The sequence below is a fragment of the Sinohyriopsis cumingii genome, chromosome 17 (genome assembly GCF_028554795.1).
Source record: "Sinohyriopsis cumingii isolate HCF-2022 chromosome 17, ASM2855479v2, whole genome shotgun sequence".
Lineage (NCBI taxonomy): Eukaryota > Metazoa > Mollusca > Bivalvia > Unionida > Unionidae > Sinohyriopsis > Sinohyriopsis cumingii.
Window position 1 is genome coordinate 35,058,534 of NC_142977.1, and position 15,764 is coordinate 35,074,297.

General features: G+C 37.7%; 1 protein-coding gene across 2 annotated transcripts in view; it reads left to right on the forward strand.

The window, feature by feature from the left end:
* The first annotated feature begins 2,724 nt into the window (after nt 1-2,724).
* Nucleotides 2,725-15,764, forward strand: part of LOC149778411 (uncharacterized) — a 56,178-nt gene continuing 43,138 nt past the window's right edge. Inside the window, exon 1 of one of the 2 annotated variants that reach the window (XM_089938475.1) lies at nt 2,725-2,893. In XM_089938475.1, coding sequence (XP_089794601.1) covers nt 2,841-2,893 — 53 coding nt within the window. In that variant the 5' untranslated portion in view covers nt 2,725-2,840. Of the gene's footprint in view, nt 2,905-15,764 lie in introns of both variants that reach the window. The other variant, XM_089938476.1, reaches the window with a different exon arrangement.

Here is a 15,764-nt window from a genome sequence, read left to right on the forward strand (position 1 = left end):
TCTCTCTCTCTAATTGACGCACTTTTTTTAAAAGATATATAAGCAATATTAATCTTTTAAAAGATACCGGTATGCGTGGTATTTCCCCATAACGTTTACACTTTATAAAAACTTTTCCTGACCGCTTATAAGTATCACAGCTTGTTCCAGTCAATAACTGTAATAGTATTCTAGAGAAAGAAAATTACAGACGAGTTAGTGGTCTCCCAACTAAATCAAAAAGTTGTGATAATAAAATTGGTTAAATGTTTTGAAAATATCTTCAACCCTTTTGGGTGTTCATTAGGTCTTTTTTGGATGCCAGTCGACCCTTGTGTGATTGAAATTGAAAAAAAATGAGCATTTATTAGCTATCTTAATGAATTGATATCAGGCTTATGATTGCATACCACGTGGTTTACTATTACTTGAACTGAAGGCTTATGATTGCCTACCACATGATTTACCATTACTTGAACTGAAGGCTTATGATTGTCTACCACATGATTTACTATTACTTGAACTGAAGGCTTATGATTGCCTACCACATGATTTACTATTACTTGAACTGAAGGCTTATGATTGCCTACCACATGATTTATTATTGCTTGAACTGAAACCTTGTGGTATCTACAAGAAGACAGTTAATGCTTAATTAGACTTGGCACAATACAAATGCAATCGAGAGATTTCAAGAACGAGCACTCCGTTTCACTTATGGTGACTACAACAGTTCCTAAGACTAATTATTGGAAAAATATAAATTACCGTCGCTTAAAACTCGGAGTTATTATTAAAAAAATATTCCATATAACTTCAGATATGTAAACACTGCTTATATTCCCAGGCCAAAGATATCAAAATAGGGTAGGAATTCCTTCAGACATGAGGCGTCTAGACTGTGGAACTGTGCCAAATGAGGGTTGGAATATGGTCACATTAACTAGTTTAAAACTTATATTAATAGCTAGTGTAGTAGGCAAAAATGTTCATGAAAAGCTTGTAAATTCCAGATGGTGAAGGCACGTGGCAGAGGGTAGATATATGTATGTATGTATGTATGTATGTATGTATGTATGTGTGTGTGTGTGTGTGTGTGTGTGTGTGTGTGTGTGTGTACGTACGTACGTACATGTGTGTGTGTATGTATGTATGTATGGATGCATGCATGTATGCATGTATGTATGTATGTATGTATGTATGTATGTATGTATGCATGTATGTGTATGTGTGTGTGTATGTACGTATGTATGTATATATGTATGTATGTGTTTATATGTATGTATGTATGTATGTGTATGTATGTATGTATTTATGTACGTATGTATGTATATATGTATGTATGTGTGTGTGTATTTATGTCTGTATGTATGTATGTGTGTGTATGTATGTATGTATGTACGTATGTATGTATATATGTATGTATGTGTGTGTGTGTATGTATGTATGTATGTATGTGTGTGTGTGTGTGTATGTATGTATGTATGTATGTATGTATGTATGTATTCTTGATGTACTACGAGATATATAAATTTTTCATTCAAAGGTAACGAGGACTGTCGAATTTCATTCAATCATAACATTTATACGAGTGATATATCAAGCATACAGCGTATTTACTATACATACTATATTGTGGCGGCGGGGTTGGATAGACTTACCGTGAACGCATTCATTCATTGCTTGTTGCTATATTTCTTTATTGATAGATTAGTCTGATGTCTTAGCAACTCCACACAATGATATAGAAAGGTCGAAGGAGTGTAGAGAGGGCTTACGGACATTTTCATATTAAATAATACGTTTTAGACCTTATTATGGATTTTATAAAACATGAAGAAAGAAATAAAAATAAACAAAGCATTACAATATGTGTATACCTCCTTCACATACAAATTTACCGTACAAATCTTGACATTTACCGTACCTTATAAATTTACCGTACAAATCTTAACATGCTATTTGATCGTTGTATCATTGGTATTGTGAACACTGAATTAAAACTACATGGAACGTATATATCCAACCGTTACGATGTCTCAGGTTTTTGCAGGTTACATGGTGCAAGTTCAGTATTCATTTTTTCTCTCAGTCAACATCCCTGTAGAGACAGAGAGAGAGAGGGGGGGATTCCATGAAATTCTGCACCATGTTTAATTCATTTTGAAGACGGGGATTATATTTGTATCGCTATTATATTGTATCCAACGCTAATGTATCATCAGTGGAAATTTATGATAGATGTAAAGAATATATACTACTGGAGAAATATAGCCTAATGCTGAAACAATATTTATATATAAGTTTAAATAAGCCATGCTTATACATACATACATTATGCTGTCCCTGCTAGAATAACAAGAATAATACATTTTTAGTGGGCATGCATGAAAGTATGCTATTCAATAATTATATCACACTTTAGATCACTACCGGAACTTTGTCACGTGACTAATCACATCGAATCTTGGTATCGTTTACAACGTCGCATCTTTTAAAAAGAAAATTATTGTGTAAATAGTATATATTTATATATATATATATATATATATATATATATATATATATATATATATATATATATATATATATATATATATATGCTATCATAGTTTTGCAATGTAAATGGTACATTCCTCAATCAATATCTAAATCATTCGTTCGTAACTTCTCGCTAAAATAAATATGACGTCATTCAATTACGGTGTCCACAGCGACGCAGACGATGTGGTACAAGCGTCATCATAGTCCAATCAACGCGATTCCCATTTCTCATGGTGGGTAAATCTTTTCTGAATGATGAATGATGTAATGGTTATGCAGTGAAGTAGTCCCTCAAAAAGGTCAGTGATAAACAATCAATGAAGAAAGCAACAACAGAGGACACAGTGACCCAACTTGATGGACCAGTAAGGTAAGAAAAATGTGAGTGTGTGTCCCAAATCCTTCAAAGAAGCGACGTGATATCATGTCTTTCTGCTTGACTTTTATAATGTAAATTTATACTTGAGATGTATATTTTACTCTGCGTCACCATTGTTTGTTCTTGCAATGGTCGCATTTAGCTAGGGTTTATGAGGAGCAATTACAATACGCGAAAGAGGATCATATGTACAATTTCTTATGAACTTTTGGTGTCTTTTTCATAAATAATAAGACGGATATATGTACCGTGATGAGCTTGCTGTGTATAAATGCTAAATAAAGAGAGTGATGTATGTACCGTGATAAGCTTGCAGTGTATAAATGCCAAATAAAGAGACTGATGTATGTACCGTGATGAGCTTGCAGTGTATAAATGCTAAATAAAGAGACGGATATATGTACCGTGATGAGCTTGCTGTGTATAAATGCTAAATAAAGAGACGGATATATGTACCGTGATGAGCTTGCTGTGTATAAATGCTAAATAAAGAGACGGATATATGTACCGTGATGAGCTTGCAGTGTATAAATGCTAAATAAAGAGACGGATATATGTACCGTGATGAGCTTGCAGTGTATAAATGCTAAATAAAGAGACGGATATATGTACCGTGATGAGCTTGCTGTGTATAAATGCTAAATAAAGAGACTGATGTATGTACCATGATGAGCTTGCTGTGTATAAATGCTAAATAAAGAGACGGATATATGTACCGTGATGAGCTTGCTGTGTATAAATGCTAAATAAAGAGACTGATGTATGTACCGTGATGAGCTTGCTGTGTATAAATGCTAAATAAAGAGACGGATATATGTACCGTGATGAGCTTGCTGTGTATAAATGCTAAATAAAGATGCTGATATATGTACCGTGACGAGATTCCATGGTATAATGCTTGCAAAACATAAAGCATTGCGAACAGAAAACAAAATTCTCTCTCTCTCTCACACACACACACATACACCTTTTGTCACCAAAATATGATGTTACTCAATCGGTATTGCTTGTTTTAAAATATTATTCTGCCTGCAATTATCAAGCATTCTTTGATAGGAATCCAGTGGTAGCACTTTCCATTCTGTCTGGTGTATGTTTAGAGAGAGAGAGAGAGAGAAAGAGAGAGACAGACAGACAGACAGACAGACAGAGACAGACAGAGAGAGAGACAGAGAGAGACTATTTAGGTTTTAGGCCTTTATGGCTTTAACTAAGCAACAGACAAAAGAGAAAACCACTAAGTTTTGTAAAATTCACCAAACAATCATATACACTCATGTAGTAAATGCTTTACATTTTGGTTGTATTGAAGAATCTTCGGTTTTGTATTTATTTTGGAATACAGCATAAATGCAATTACTTTGTTTGTTGTACTGTATCTTTTATAATTAGGCATTATGTAGAAAAAGAAAACGAGTATATCATGAAAAGGTTACGGCATTTGTATGGAAAAGTATGAACTCGTTTTCTCCGATTAATACTGGCACTCCCACTGTCGTGCATTATTAATCCGAAAAAAACTAGTTCATATTTTCCCATACAAATGCAGTACCCTATAATTATTATATACTCCTTTAAGTCTCCGTTAACTTCCATTGTCAGAATCGTGCAGTATTCTATGATACCGAACACCTTGATATTGCACGAACGTTCACGAATTGTGTGCCTAAAAATACTATGTCATGGGTTCTAAAGCTTGATCAAACATTTCAAAATTGTACTGTAATTTCAACAACATTCTAAGTGCAATAACATTATTCTTACTGCACTCAAAATGAAATGTACGTGATATTCCATAGCGTCTTTTTGATAATTGTAATTGAAAGAGTTCAGTTTTTTTTTCTCAAATTATGATTCCATGCAATGAATGTCAGAACAGAAACACACATGCACCTGAGTCAATACACGTCCCTACCTTTTCAAATTACATGTACTTCAAGTGGAATTGACACAGACAGATCCAGTCCATATCAGCGGAATTGAGTACAATCGACCAAAAAAAAAAATTCATAAATTCATGTCAGAACAACTTGAAAAGTTGTTGCACTGCGCATTCAGCATTCATTCACAATATGCCTCTAAATTTCAGTTTTATGTAGGCCAAAACGAAAATTCTTTTTGAGAGTGATGTCCAACGCGCGACTAATCGCAAGGCGGAGTTATGTGCGCATTAATAGTGTTGCTGTGTTTTGATGAAACTGCGGTTGTGTAAGTAGTAATAGGGGACGATTCAGCCTTCAATGGGAATTAGCATTACAGACCCACCCACCCCCGGGACTGTTTAGCGTCAATGGAAATTTAACATGGAGAAAAACCCTGGGACTGTTTAGCGTCAAGGGAAATTAACATGGGAAATAGATTTTGGGACTGTTGAGCGTCAAGGGGAATTGAACATGGGAATATGGGACTGTATAGCGTCAAGGGAATTTAAACAGGGTGGGACTGTATAGCGTCAAGGGAAATTTAACATAATATCTTTAAAAAAAAAAAAATAAAAAATAAAAAAAAAAAAAAAGGGTAGGCAATTGAAAGTCAATCTCTTTTCGAAACCTATGAGTGGCCCTAAAAAGGGCCTTTGGTTTCATCATCATCTTCTTCTTTTATTTCCTCCACTTCTTAGCCATCCCCTTATTTTTTCCATCATTCCTTTCTTCTTCTTTTCTGTTTCCGGTATCCAGTCCGGGTGACCCATGGCTCGGAACTTCTGTTGGATTTTCATCCAGTTAGCGTTTAGTTTCTCTAGTTCTTCCTTTTTCTTTCTATTTTCTTCTTCTTTTCTTTCCTTTGACCACTTTTCTTTGATGTTCTTGACCTCTTCGGTCAGCACTTTCCTCATTACTTCTTCCGCTTTCTTAAGCTTGTCTAAGCCCCACTTCACAAAAGACCAATCTGTCCATTCTACAATGTCTTCTAAAAAACACCTTACACTAGTCACATAAACTATGGCTTCTTTCAACTTGCCCACTTTCACATACGGTGGGTTAATGAAACCTCTGATTCTCTTCTCGTCATCCTCTATCATTTCTTTCATAATATCGATTGCTAAGTGGAGGCTGGTTACTTGTCTTGAGACGAAGTCTTTTGTCACTGCATGCCTCCATTCCTGTTCAAGCCTTTCTGCTACATTCAATCCATCCACCATCCAATACCAACTTCCCATAAGATTTTTATACAAAGCTGAAGCTGCTAGCATCTTCTTGTTTGCTTATTCCGTGGAACGGGCTCCAATGGCAAACACTGTATGTTTTATAGTTAAAGCGCGGACGTGAAGGAAAACATCCCCTAAGACATAAAATTGATATTACCTAGATCATAAAATAACAACACGCGGACGTGAAGGAAAACGTCCCCTACTTTTCTCATTTCATATGATCTACTACCCACACAATCGTACGTGAGCGGTTACAAAACCCTAACTATACTCTCCACATACGCTAAGAAACAATAAACAAACCCATAATCTACTATTCACACAAACGTACGTGAGCGTTTACAAACACAAACACACAAACACATACCCTCAAACTAGGAAAAAAAGAGTCAGTGTTTATATTCACACTACTCTACATACACACATTGGCAAATCGATTGTTATTTCTTTTCTTGAGTATTTGGTAGCCCTGAAAAGGGTTGTTTGTTTTTTTGAACTCCATGACACCTGGTTAATGATGGCACCTTCCAGGCCTGGCACCACACACACATCTTCTTCCCCAGTCTCTTTTCACTCGTTTTGGGTGAAGAGCAGAGGCGGGATAAGTGGCTTCAGAATCCCAATTTTCTGTCTCTGGGATTCTGAAATTTCCTCTCTCCTCTTCTTTGTTTCTTCTCTCCTCCTCTTCTTTGTTTCTTCTCTCCTCCTCTTTCATCCTTCCCTCTTCTACTAGGGCCTCTGCAGCCAGCTCATTCACTATACGCCTGGCATATTCCAGGTGTACATGAAGTTCAAGCAGTTTTACTAGTCTGGTGTTCATTCTCTTGATCAATCAAAAAGGGTAGCTAGACTGCTGAATGAGTTTCAATTTATACTGAAAGCGCGGACGTGATGGAAAACATCCCCTAAAACAAAATTGATCTTACCTAGATCATGACCAAACAACGCGCGGACCTAAAAGAAACACTCACTCACTTTTTTATACTACCCATTACTAATTTAAAAATTTTCATTAATCACTTCAATATACTATCCACATACGCAAAGCAATCAAACCCCAAATCTACTCTCCCCACACGTCAAACAGCAAAAAAAAAAAAACATGATCTTAATCTACTATCCACACAAACGTACGTGAGCACTTACAAACAACTAACCCCCAGTAATAAAAATTACCACATCATGACCCCAAACAAACCAGCAACTGAAGCAACCACAGCCAAAACACCCAACCTACCAAGGTCAAACAAGGTCAAACAAGATCAAACAAGATTAAATAAACAAGATACATTCTTAATCAAATCCCACAAAGACTCACAACTCCACCCCGAAGAATCAGATAACACTAACACCAAAAACAAATCACTGTCAAACCCGACAATAGAAAAGTTACTCACAGAGATCAAAGCCGAACTTATCAACAACCACCACTACATCGTGGATAAAATAACACAGATAATAAGCATAATAAGCAAAATCGAATCAAATTTGAAGTTAACATAATAACCCTCAACACAAAAGAATCAATAAATGACCACCCCAATAATGGATTATACAACAAACCGGAACATTATAATATGGCAATGGAATGCTAGAGGCTTAATAAGTAATATCAGTGAACTCAAAGCCAAATTACAAAGCTTAGAACACAAACCAGATATTATATGCATTCAAGAAACAAAAATAACAAGTAGAACCAAACAAATACCCAAACTCCCAGGATATGCCCCAGGTCACTTCAAAAATCGAACCACGGGACAAGGAGGTGGGGGTTTAGCCATCTATATAGCAGATAACATCCCGAATGTAACAACAATAACCATAACACCAACCCCAGGTAGCAACGAAGCATTCGAAATTCAGTCCCTCATAATTCATACAGGCAAGGGTCAAATACAAATATTCAATATTTATGACCCAGGGGGAACATCAGGCACAGCTAACTTAATTACTTACAAACAAATAAATGATCACAAACGAGTAAATCAGATCGTCATCTGTGGAGATTTCAATGCCCATAACGAGCTATGGGGGGGCGGTGTGACGGACAAAAGAGGCAAATTGATTGAAGAATGGACCGCAGAATCTAACTTAGCCATTTTAAATGACGGTACAAAAACACGCCTTAACCCAGAAAACGGTCTCATGTCCGCCATCGACCTCACCATTTGCTCGCCATCAATAACCCAGGTGGCGGACTGGAGAGTGGATCAAACTGACCCCTTGGGCAGTGACCACTTTCCAGTAATAGTCACCCTGCAGATGACGGTCCAATACAACTCGCTAAAAAGAACCCCTAGATGGATATATTCAAAAGCAGATTGGACCTCATTTAATGAAACACTAAGCAAAATAGACACCAAAAACATAGAAAATGATAATATTAATAAATATTACGAAGACCTGATTGATACCATACTAAAGGCAGCCACCACTAACATACCCAAAACCAGTGGTAACCCACATAAACAAGGAGTCCCATGGTGGAATGATGAATGCAAACAAGCCATCAGTGATAAGAAAAAAGCCCTCAATAAATTCAAACGCACTAAAAACTCTATTGATTTCACTATATATAAACAAAAGGAGAAAAACCTTAAAAACATAATTAAACAGGCAAAGGAATCAACTTGGCATAATTACTGCACGAATATCAATATCACAACTAGTACCAAACAAGTCTGGGATAAGATTAGATCAATTAGAGGAAAGACAACTAACACCACTCCAAAAATAGCTGGAGCCATTACTAATAAAGAAAAGGCTGACCGACTAGCTCAGCATTTCTCAGATATGAGTAGCAACACCAACCACACCCCAGCATTTCAATTACATAGGGACAAAGTAGAAAGAACCCATAGTAATCTCTTTAAAGACCTCGGTCCCAAAGTCTCGAACCTAAATAAAGACATTACAACTTACGAATGGGACCTAGCATTGAAAACCAAAAACGAAACTAGCCCAGGGGAAGATCAAATAGGATACACAATATACAAAAATATCCCAAATAACATTAAACAAACAATTATTAAATTACTAAACCAAATATGGACCTCAGGCAAACTACCCGATAAATGGAAACACGCAATAGTAATTCCAATACCCAAGCAAGGAAAAGACCCTAACGATATTAGCTCCTACAGACCCATTTCCCTAACAAACAACATTTGTAAGATCATGGAAACCATAGTCACCAACCGACTCAAACACCACCTAGAGAGCAATAATTTAATCTCCGATAATCAATGCGGATTTAGAAACAAAAGATCCACCACGGATCAACTAATACGATTAGAAACCGCAATTAAATTGGCGTTTAACTCCAAACGCAAAGCTGATAGGAATTTAATTGCAGTATTTATTGACCTCGAAAAGGCATTCGACCTTGTATGGACCAAAGGCTTATTAGCCAAACTCAACCACTACGCCATCACAGGTCGAATGTTTAAATTCATTGAAAACTTCCTCGCTGACCGTAAAATATCAACCAGAGTCGGCGACACCTACTCTGAACCACACACACTTGAAAACGGTACACCACAAGGGAGCGTACTCAGCCCAACCCTTTTCAACATCATGATTAATGACTTGGACACCAACTTAACATCAAAACTAATTGAACTCTCACAATTTGCTGATGATAGTGGATTATGGAGAGCAGGAAACCCTTCCAACCACAAAGTAATCAGCGATATTCAAACAAGTTTAAACAAAATAGGGAAATGGGCTGATAAATGGGGTTTCAAAATATCCCATGAAAAAACCATAGCAGTATTATTCACCACCAAACGTAAATTACAAAATCAGTTTCCCAAACTCACCATCCAAAATCAAGAAATTAAATTCGTAAATGTAGCACGATTTTTAGGAATGCATTATGACTCCAAGCTAAACTGGGGACACCACATAAACGAACTAGTCAAAAGGTGTAATAAAGACCTTAACCTCCTTACAACCCTTAAAGGAACCACCTGGGGATCCAATCAAGAAACCTTACTAGCTTTATATAAATCGTTAATTAGATCTAAACTAGATTACGGATGCCAAATTTACAACTCGGCACCGCAAAATAACCTCAAAAAACTAGATAGCATACAAAGAAAGGCCCTAATTATTTGCACTGGTGCACTACCATCCACATCACTAGTGGAACTTCAAATCTTAACTGGAGAACTGCCGCTCCACCTTAGAAGACAAGAACTCACCCTCAGATATGCAGCCAGGCTAACAACACACCCCGACACACACCCCACCCGGCTAGCTATAAATAAATGCAACATACCTTTTAGAACTAAATTATCACAAAACATACCAGCAGGGAAATTAGTCCATCAATTAGTTGAACAACTTCCTATAGACAAACTCCAAGCAGAAATTGCAAATCACTATGACAAAGAACCATGGATAAATATCAACCCCACAGTTAACACCCTCATTACGAAATATGGCAATAAAAACGAACAGGAACTCAAACTAAACACAATCTGTACAGAAGAAATCAACTCAAAATATTGCAACTACATTAAGATTTACACTGATGGATCCAAAATTACAGAACCACCCAGAACAGCAGCAGCTTACGTAATCCCCGAACTTAACATTAAAGTAGGAAGAAGACTACCTAACCTCTGCTCTATATACACAGCTGAATTCTGGGCCATACTTGAAGCACTCAAATGGATCAAAGAGAACAAAATACCCCAAGCGGTAATAATAAGTGACTCGCTAAGCGTCATAAACTCAATACTTAATAACAACACCAAATCAAGAGAAAACTATCTTAGGCAAACCAATTTATTGTTAAAAATACTGAACAATAATAACTTACAAGTAGAATTTATGTGGATACCATCCCATATTAACATACCAGGTAACGATATGGCAGATATAACAGCTAAACAAAAACTAAACGAAACCACTCACATCAACCTAGATTATAGCATATGCGAACTCAATAGCATATCTAAAACCCTCATTGATAATAAATGGCAGGAATTATGGAACACAAGCACTCAAGGCAGGAAACTAAAAACCATCATTAAAGAAGTATGTAGAAATAGGAAACCACCCAAAACAAAAGGCAGTGAACAAAAATTCATAAATAGAATACTCACGGGCAAAACCAGGCTGGCTAACAGCTTCGGACAGTACATAGGACCACAACCACATAACCCTAACTGCTACCACTGCAGGGTCCCAGAAGACATAGAGCATATTTTTAACAACTGCCATACACTTGAAAAAGAAAGGGCTAAGTTTAAAGTTAAACAGCATAAAATTGGATCCCCTACAACATACCCAGAATTCTTGATGAACACAAACCCCAATATTAATCTAACATTCAAAAATATCATAAGTTTTATACACGAATCCAATCTACTCAAAAAAATCTAAGAAAGTAAATCAAAGACCAGTTAAAAATATAACAAATCACTGTTTGGGAATTATGACGGCCGGCTCGGTCTCGTGGGTTCACAGACTGACACAGCCGTTCATAGCCCGAATAATAAAAACCAGTTAAGGACGAATATTACAAAATCACTGTTTGGGAATTATGACGGCCTGCTAGGTCTCGTAGGTTCACAAACTGACACAGCCGTTCATACCCCGAATAATAAAAACCAATTAAGGCCACAAAAAATTAAAATAGGAAAATAGGAATTAATTAAAACAGGACTCCATAATAACATACAAACAACCATAAAAACAAGTTTTCATTCCAAACCAATAAGATAGGGAATCAAAATAAATAAGGAATTGATGAATAAAAAAAAAAAAGAAAACAAAAAAAAAAAACAAAAAAAAAAACAAAAAACAAAAAAAAAATACTCCTAACCGTCTCCTTGTCTCTTAAACAACATCTGGCTGAACTTTTAAATCAAGCTTCCACAGCTATTTCTACTAACATACTCAGCCAAATCCAGGCAATGTTGGCAGACGACACTGAAGAATTTGAAACTTCCACGCTGGCAGCGGCCCTGGAAGTATCATCATCCAGCGGCGATGAAGCTGATGAACCTGCACCACCTAAACAGAGTGGAAAAAAGGAAGGCTCTGTCTACCGGAATATCGGACTGGGAAAGGCAATTGATGATATCAAAAAAGCGGGCCACTTCGTCAATGCCACAAGACCGGGTGTCCTAATGTGACCTCATCGCTGCCGACCAATCGTGGCGGGAGTCACATACTGCTTGGTTTGACACCTGGGGCATTTCAATCCAACTAAGAAACACGAGTGTGTGGTGTGACTATTCCCACTCATGTCTATTAGCCTTTCAGTCAGGTTGTTAAGGACTAGTTAGTCCTACACCTGAGTGGCTAAATTAAAAAGTACTCTTTGAGTACATAAAAGCCTGGGGGATGAGGCTCCTTTTCCTTCCCCCAGGAGTAATTAAAAATCACGCAGTGCGTGAATAAAAAAGTGGTACATGTTCAAAAGAACGAAAACCACTATAATCCAACTAACTAACTAACTTACAAACACACAATCCTATACACAAACACATACACTCACACTATAAAAAAGAGTTAGTGTTTATATTCACACTACTCTACCTACACACATTGGCAAATGGATTGTTATTTCTTTTCTAGAGTTTGGGGTAGTCCTGAAAAGGGCTGATTTTTTTTTTTTTTTTTTTTTTTTTTTGTTTGCTATGGAATCTTTTAGTTTCTAAGAATGCGACGTCCTCTGAGGATAGACTTTCTGACGATAGGTCTGCTTCTTCGGAAAGAGAAGAAGAACTCTTTGGTGTCGATACGACAATCGACAAAGCCTCTGTCAGGTTCAGGTTCCTGCTGCTGCTGCTGCTGCTGTTGCTGCTGCTGTTGTTGTTGCTGTTGCTGCTGTCTCTGAAGTCTGTACTTCTCTGTCCATTCTTCTTTCTCCCTGTTCACTTCTTCTCTGAAGAGCTCTTCTATTAGGTCTTCAGTGACTTTTAACATTCTCACATTCTCTATCTCTTCAGCTTTTGGTATCAGACTGTGTCTGACCCTATGCAAATTCACGTAGGCTTCGTTTAGCTTAGCTAGTTTGGAGCACATCTTCGTAGGAGGATGAGTCGACAATGGATGGTTTGACTGGAAACTGCCCCGGTTCTTAAAGTCAAAGCGCGGACGTTAAGGAAAACATCCCTCTACGGTTTTCGATCCGCAACGTTCAATGAGTGTCATGAGAGGGATAGTAAGAAGTCAAAGAGTATGAATCAACATTCTTATAACCAAACAAAAGACAAAGGCACTTTTTTTTCAAAGCACAACATTTTTTATTCAAAATCACTTAACACTAACAAACAACTCTAACATTTTTAACAATAATCCAACAATATAACATCAAACATTTTTTCAAATCACAAACATTTTTTCAATTCACACTCTACTTTAAACAGGGCTGACAACGTTGTGAATGAAATTGTGATTTCCACTGTTGGAAGTCACTAGGCCATTGATGGACACTACGTTTCCTAGCTTGAGACAAAAGATAAGCATAATGGTCACAAAACCATCCATCTACTTTCACATCGTTTCTAGAAGAAGAACGAGGATCAAAATGAGTCACTAAATGTTTTAAGGAATAGCCCAGGATGCGATGATGCAGAAAATACACACAGTACTGTCCGCACACAAAGGAATCTGTGCCTTGTAATTTCACATTTTTGAATCGGGTGGTCTGAGCATTTCTTCTCATAAAGTCAATGATATCGTCTTCCAAAGGGGGCAATCCGTACGAATCAAAATATTCCACACATCCTTCTTGAGGAAAGTAGACGTCTACCCAGTGGGTTCCTGGGAGACGACTGTCGTCCGTGTTGATCACATAAGCTAGATGGTCTTGAGGTTTGCGATGAGGGAGTTCATCTTTAGCACAGACAACAGGATTCCAAGAAGCCGTATACGAACTGTGGTTCAAAAGGTAATAAAGTTCTCAGGTATCCATGTCTTTTTTTCTTCTTCACAGGTAATAATAAGTCACCAATTCGATCCTGACTTTTTGCTTGAAAATGTCTGACAAATAACCGTTTCCTCGCTTCTTCTCCCCACTCTGATTCAGGAGAGCTTCGATACGATGGATCTCTTGAGTGGTTAATGGTGGACAAGAATGTTCACGCAAGTCTTTATACCACTGATGCAACACGACCTCGTCCGAGATGAGACTCCAAGCTTCGTCCAGATACTCGTCCAATTTTTCTTCTTGACTCAACATCAGGCATTTATCGTGTTGAATTTGACTGGGATGATCGTTTTGACATCCATAGCAATTTTTCTTGATCAATTCCGTCATTTTTTCGACCAAGTGTTTGGCAAAACAGGAGACTAAATGGGCTTCTTGTTCTGGCCATCTTGACTTCATCATGACAACTTCTTCGTCTTTGTCTTGGGATTCTTCTTCTTCCACGATCTCCTTACATTCCATCTCCAAAGTTTCTCCACTTTGTAAAGAAGGATAACAGTCTTCCATGGCTTCTAATAATCTAGAATGACTTCTCTCAAACTATTGATTTCTATCGTATTATCGAATTCTGCATACAGGATGACGTTCAACGTTACATCAGGGTCTCGTTTTGCAAACTGAATTTCCACACGAATCTGGCCGGATTTTATAGGGTGGAAATGTCCCTCGTCGCTGCCTTGGTCTGGAGTGAAATCAAAAGCCCACAAAGCATAGCCTCCTGCATAATCGTCGTACGTAATCCCGTGACTGGTGTTGGTTCCTAACTGTCCGGTAGCTTCGTACAGGGACAAGTACGATCTCAAGTAATTCTTCTTGTCAAAGTCGGGTTCGAAAGGTCGGGTACACAAGGTCTTGCCATCGCGACTGACTTCGATCTTGGACACGTTGAAGTGTCGAAAGTAGAAAGGATTTTTAGCGATAGCTCCGTTGAAGGCTTCATTCTCGACCATACCAACGATTAAACGTTTGGGTAGCTGTCCTTGGAACAGATGATCTTCGATCATGGATCGTTGCCCCTTGGGAATAGTGAAAGTTTTCACTTCCACGCGTCGGATCGGATACTTGGCGGTCGTTCTGCTCAACGTCTGACTGATGTCGTTTCCCACTTTCGGTAACACTTCCACACGGCGTACGTAGAGTCTGGCTTCTTGGATTTTCGTTTTGTAACTATCGTCACTATCAGCCATTAAATGGAAAGCGGTACTGCTACGATTCAGTCTCAGGCGAACATCCACTCCGTTCAACAAATACTTTTCTTGCAACCACATGTCCAAATGCAAACGATCCATCAGTTCTAAACTCTGTCCGTCTTTGATTTTGTCTCTTCGTTCTAGAAATCCATCATTTTTTGGTTTAGTTTTATCGTTTGTATCAGTTTCGAATGTTTCAAATTCGCCCGCATGGTCAGCTTCCCATACCACACAGGCATTGAGATGAGTGTTCTTGGCGTCTATTCCGTACGTCAAGAGATTTTCCAGGTACGCTCGATAAGGGTAAGTATCCATGCTGCTACTGACTAGTTTGTTATTCAAGTACAAGTCCACTCCGCTAAACAAGGAATGCATGAAATTGTTGACGGGAGCTACTGGCTCAGTGTCTATAGTATTTCCATCCTTATCTTGAATTTTGACTTTCAGGTACAAGTAACTGCTATTCAGATCGATGTAATCTTCGGGTTGTCCTTTGATTTCAAACTCGATGGGAGCGGAATCCGTCAAAGAGGAGACGGGGTGAAATTCCATCCATTGGGATTCTTGCAT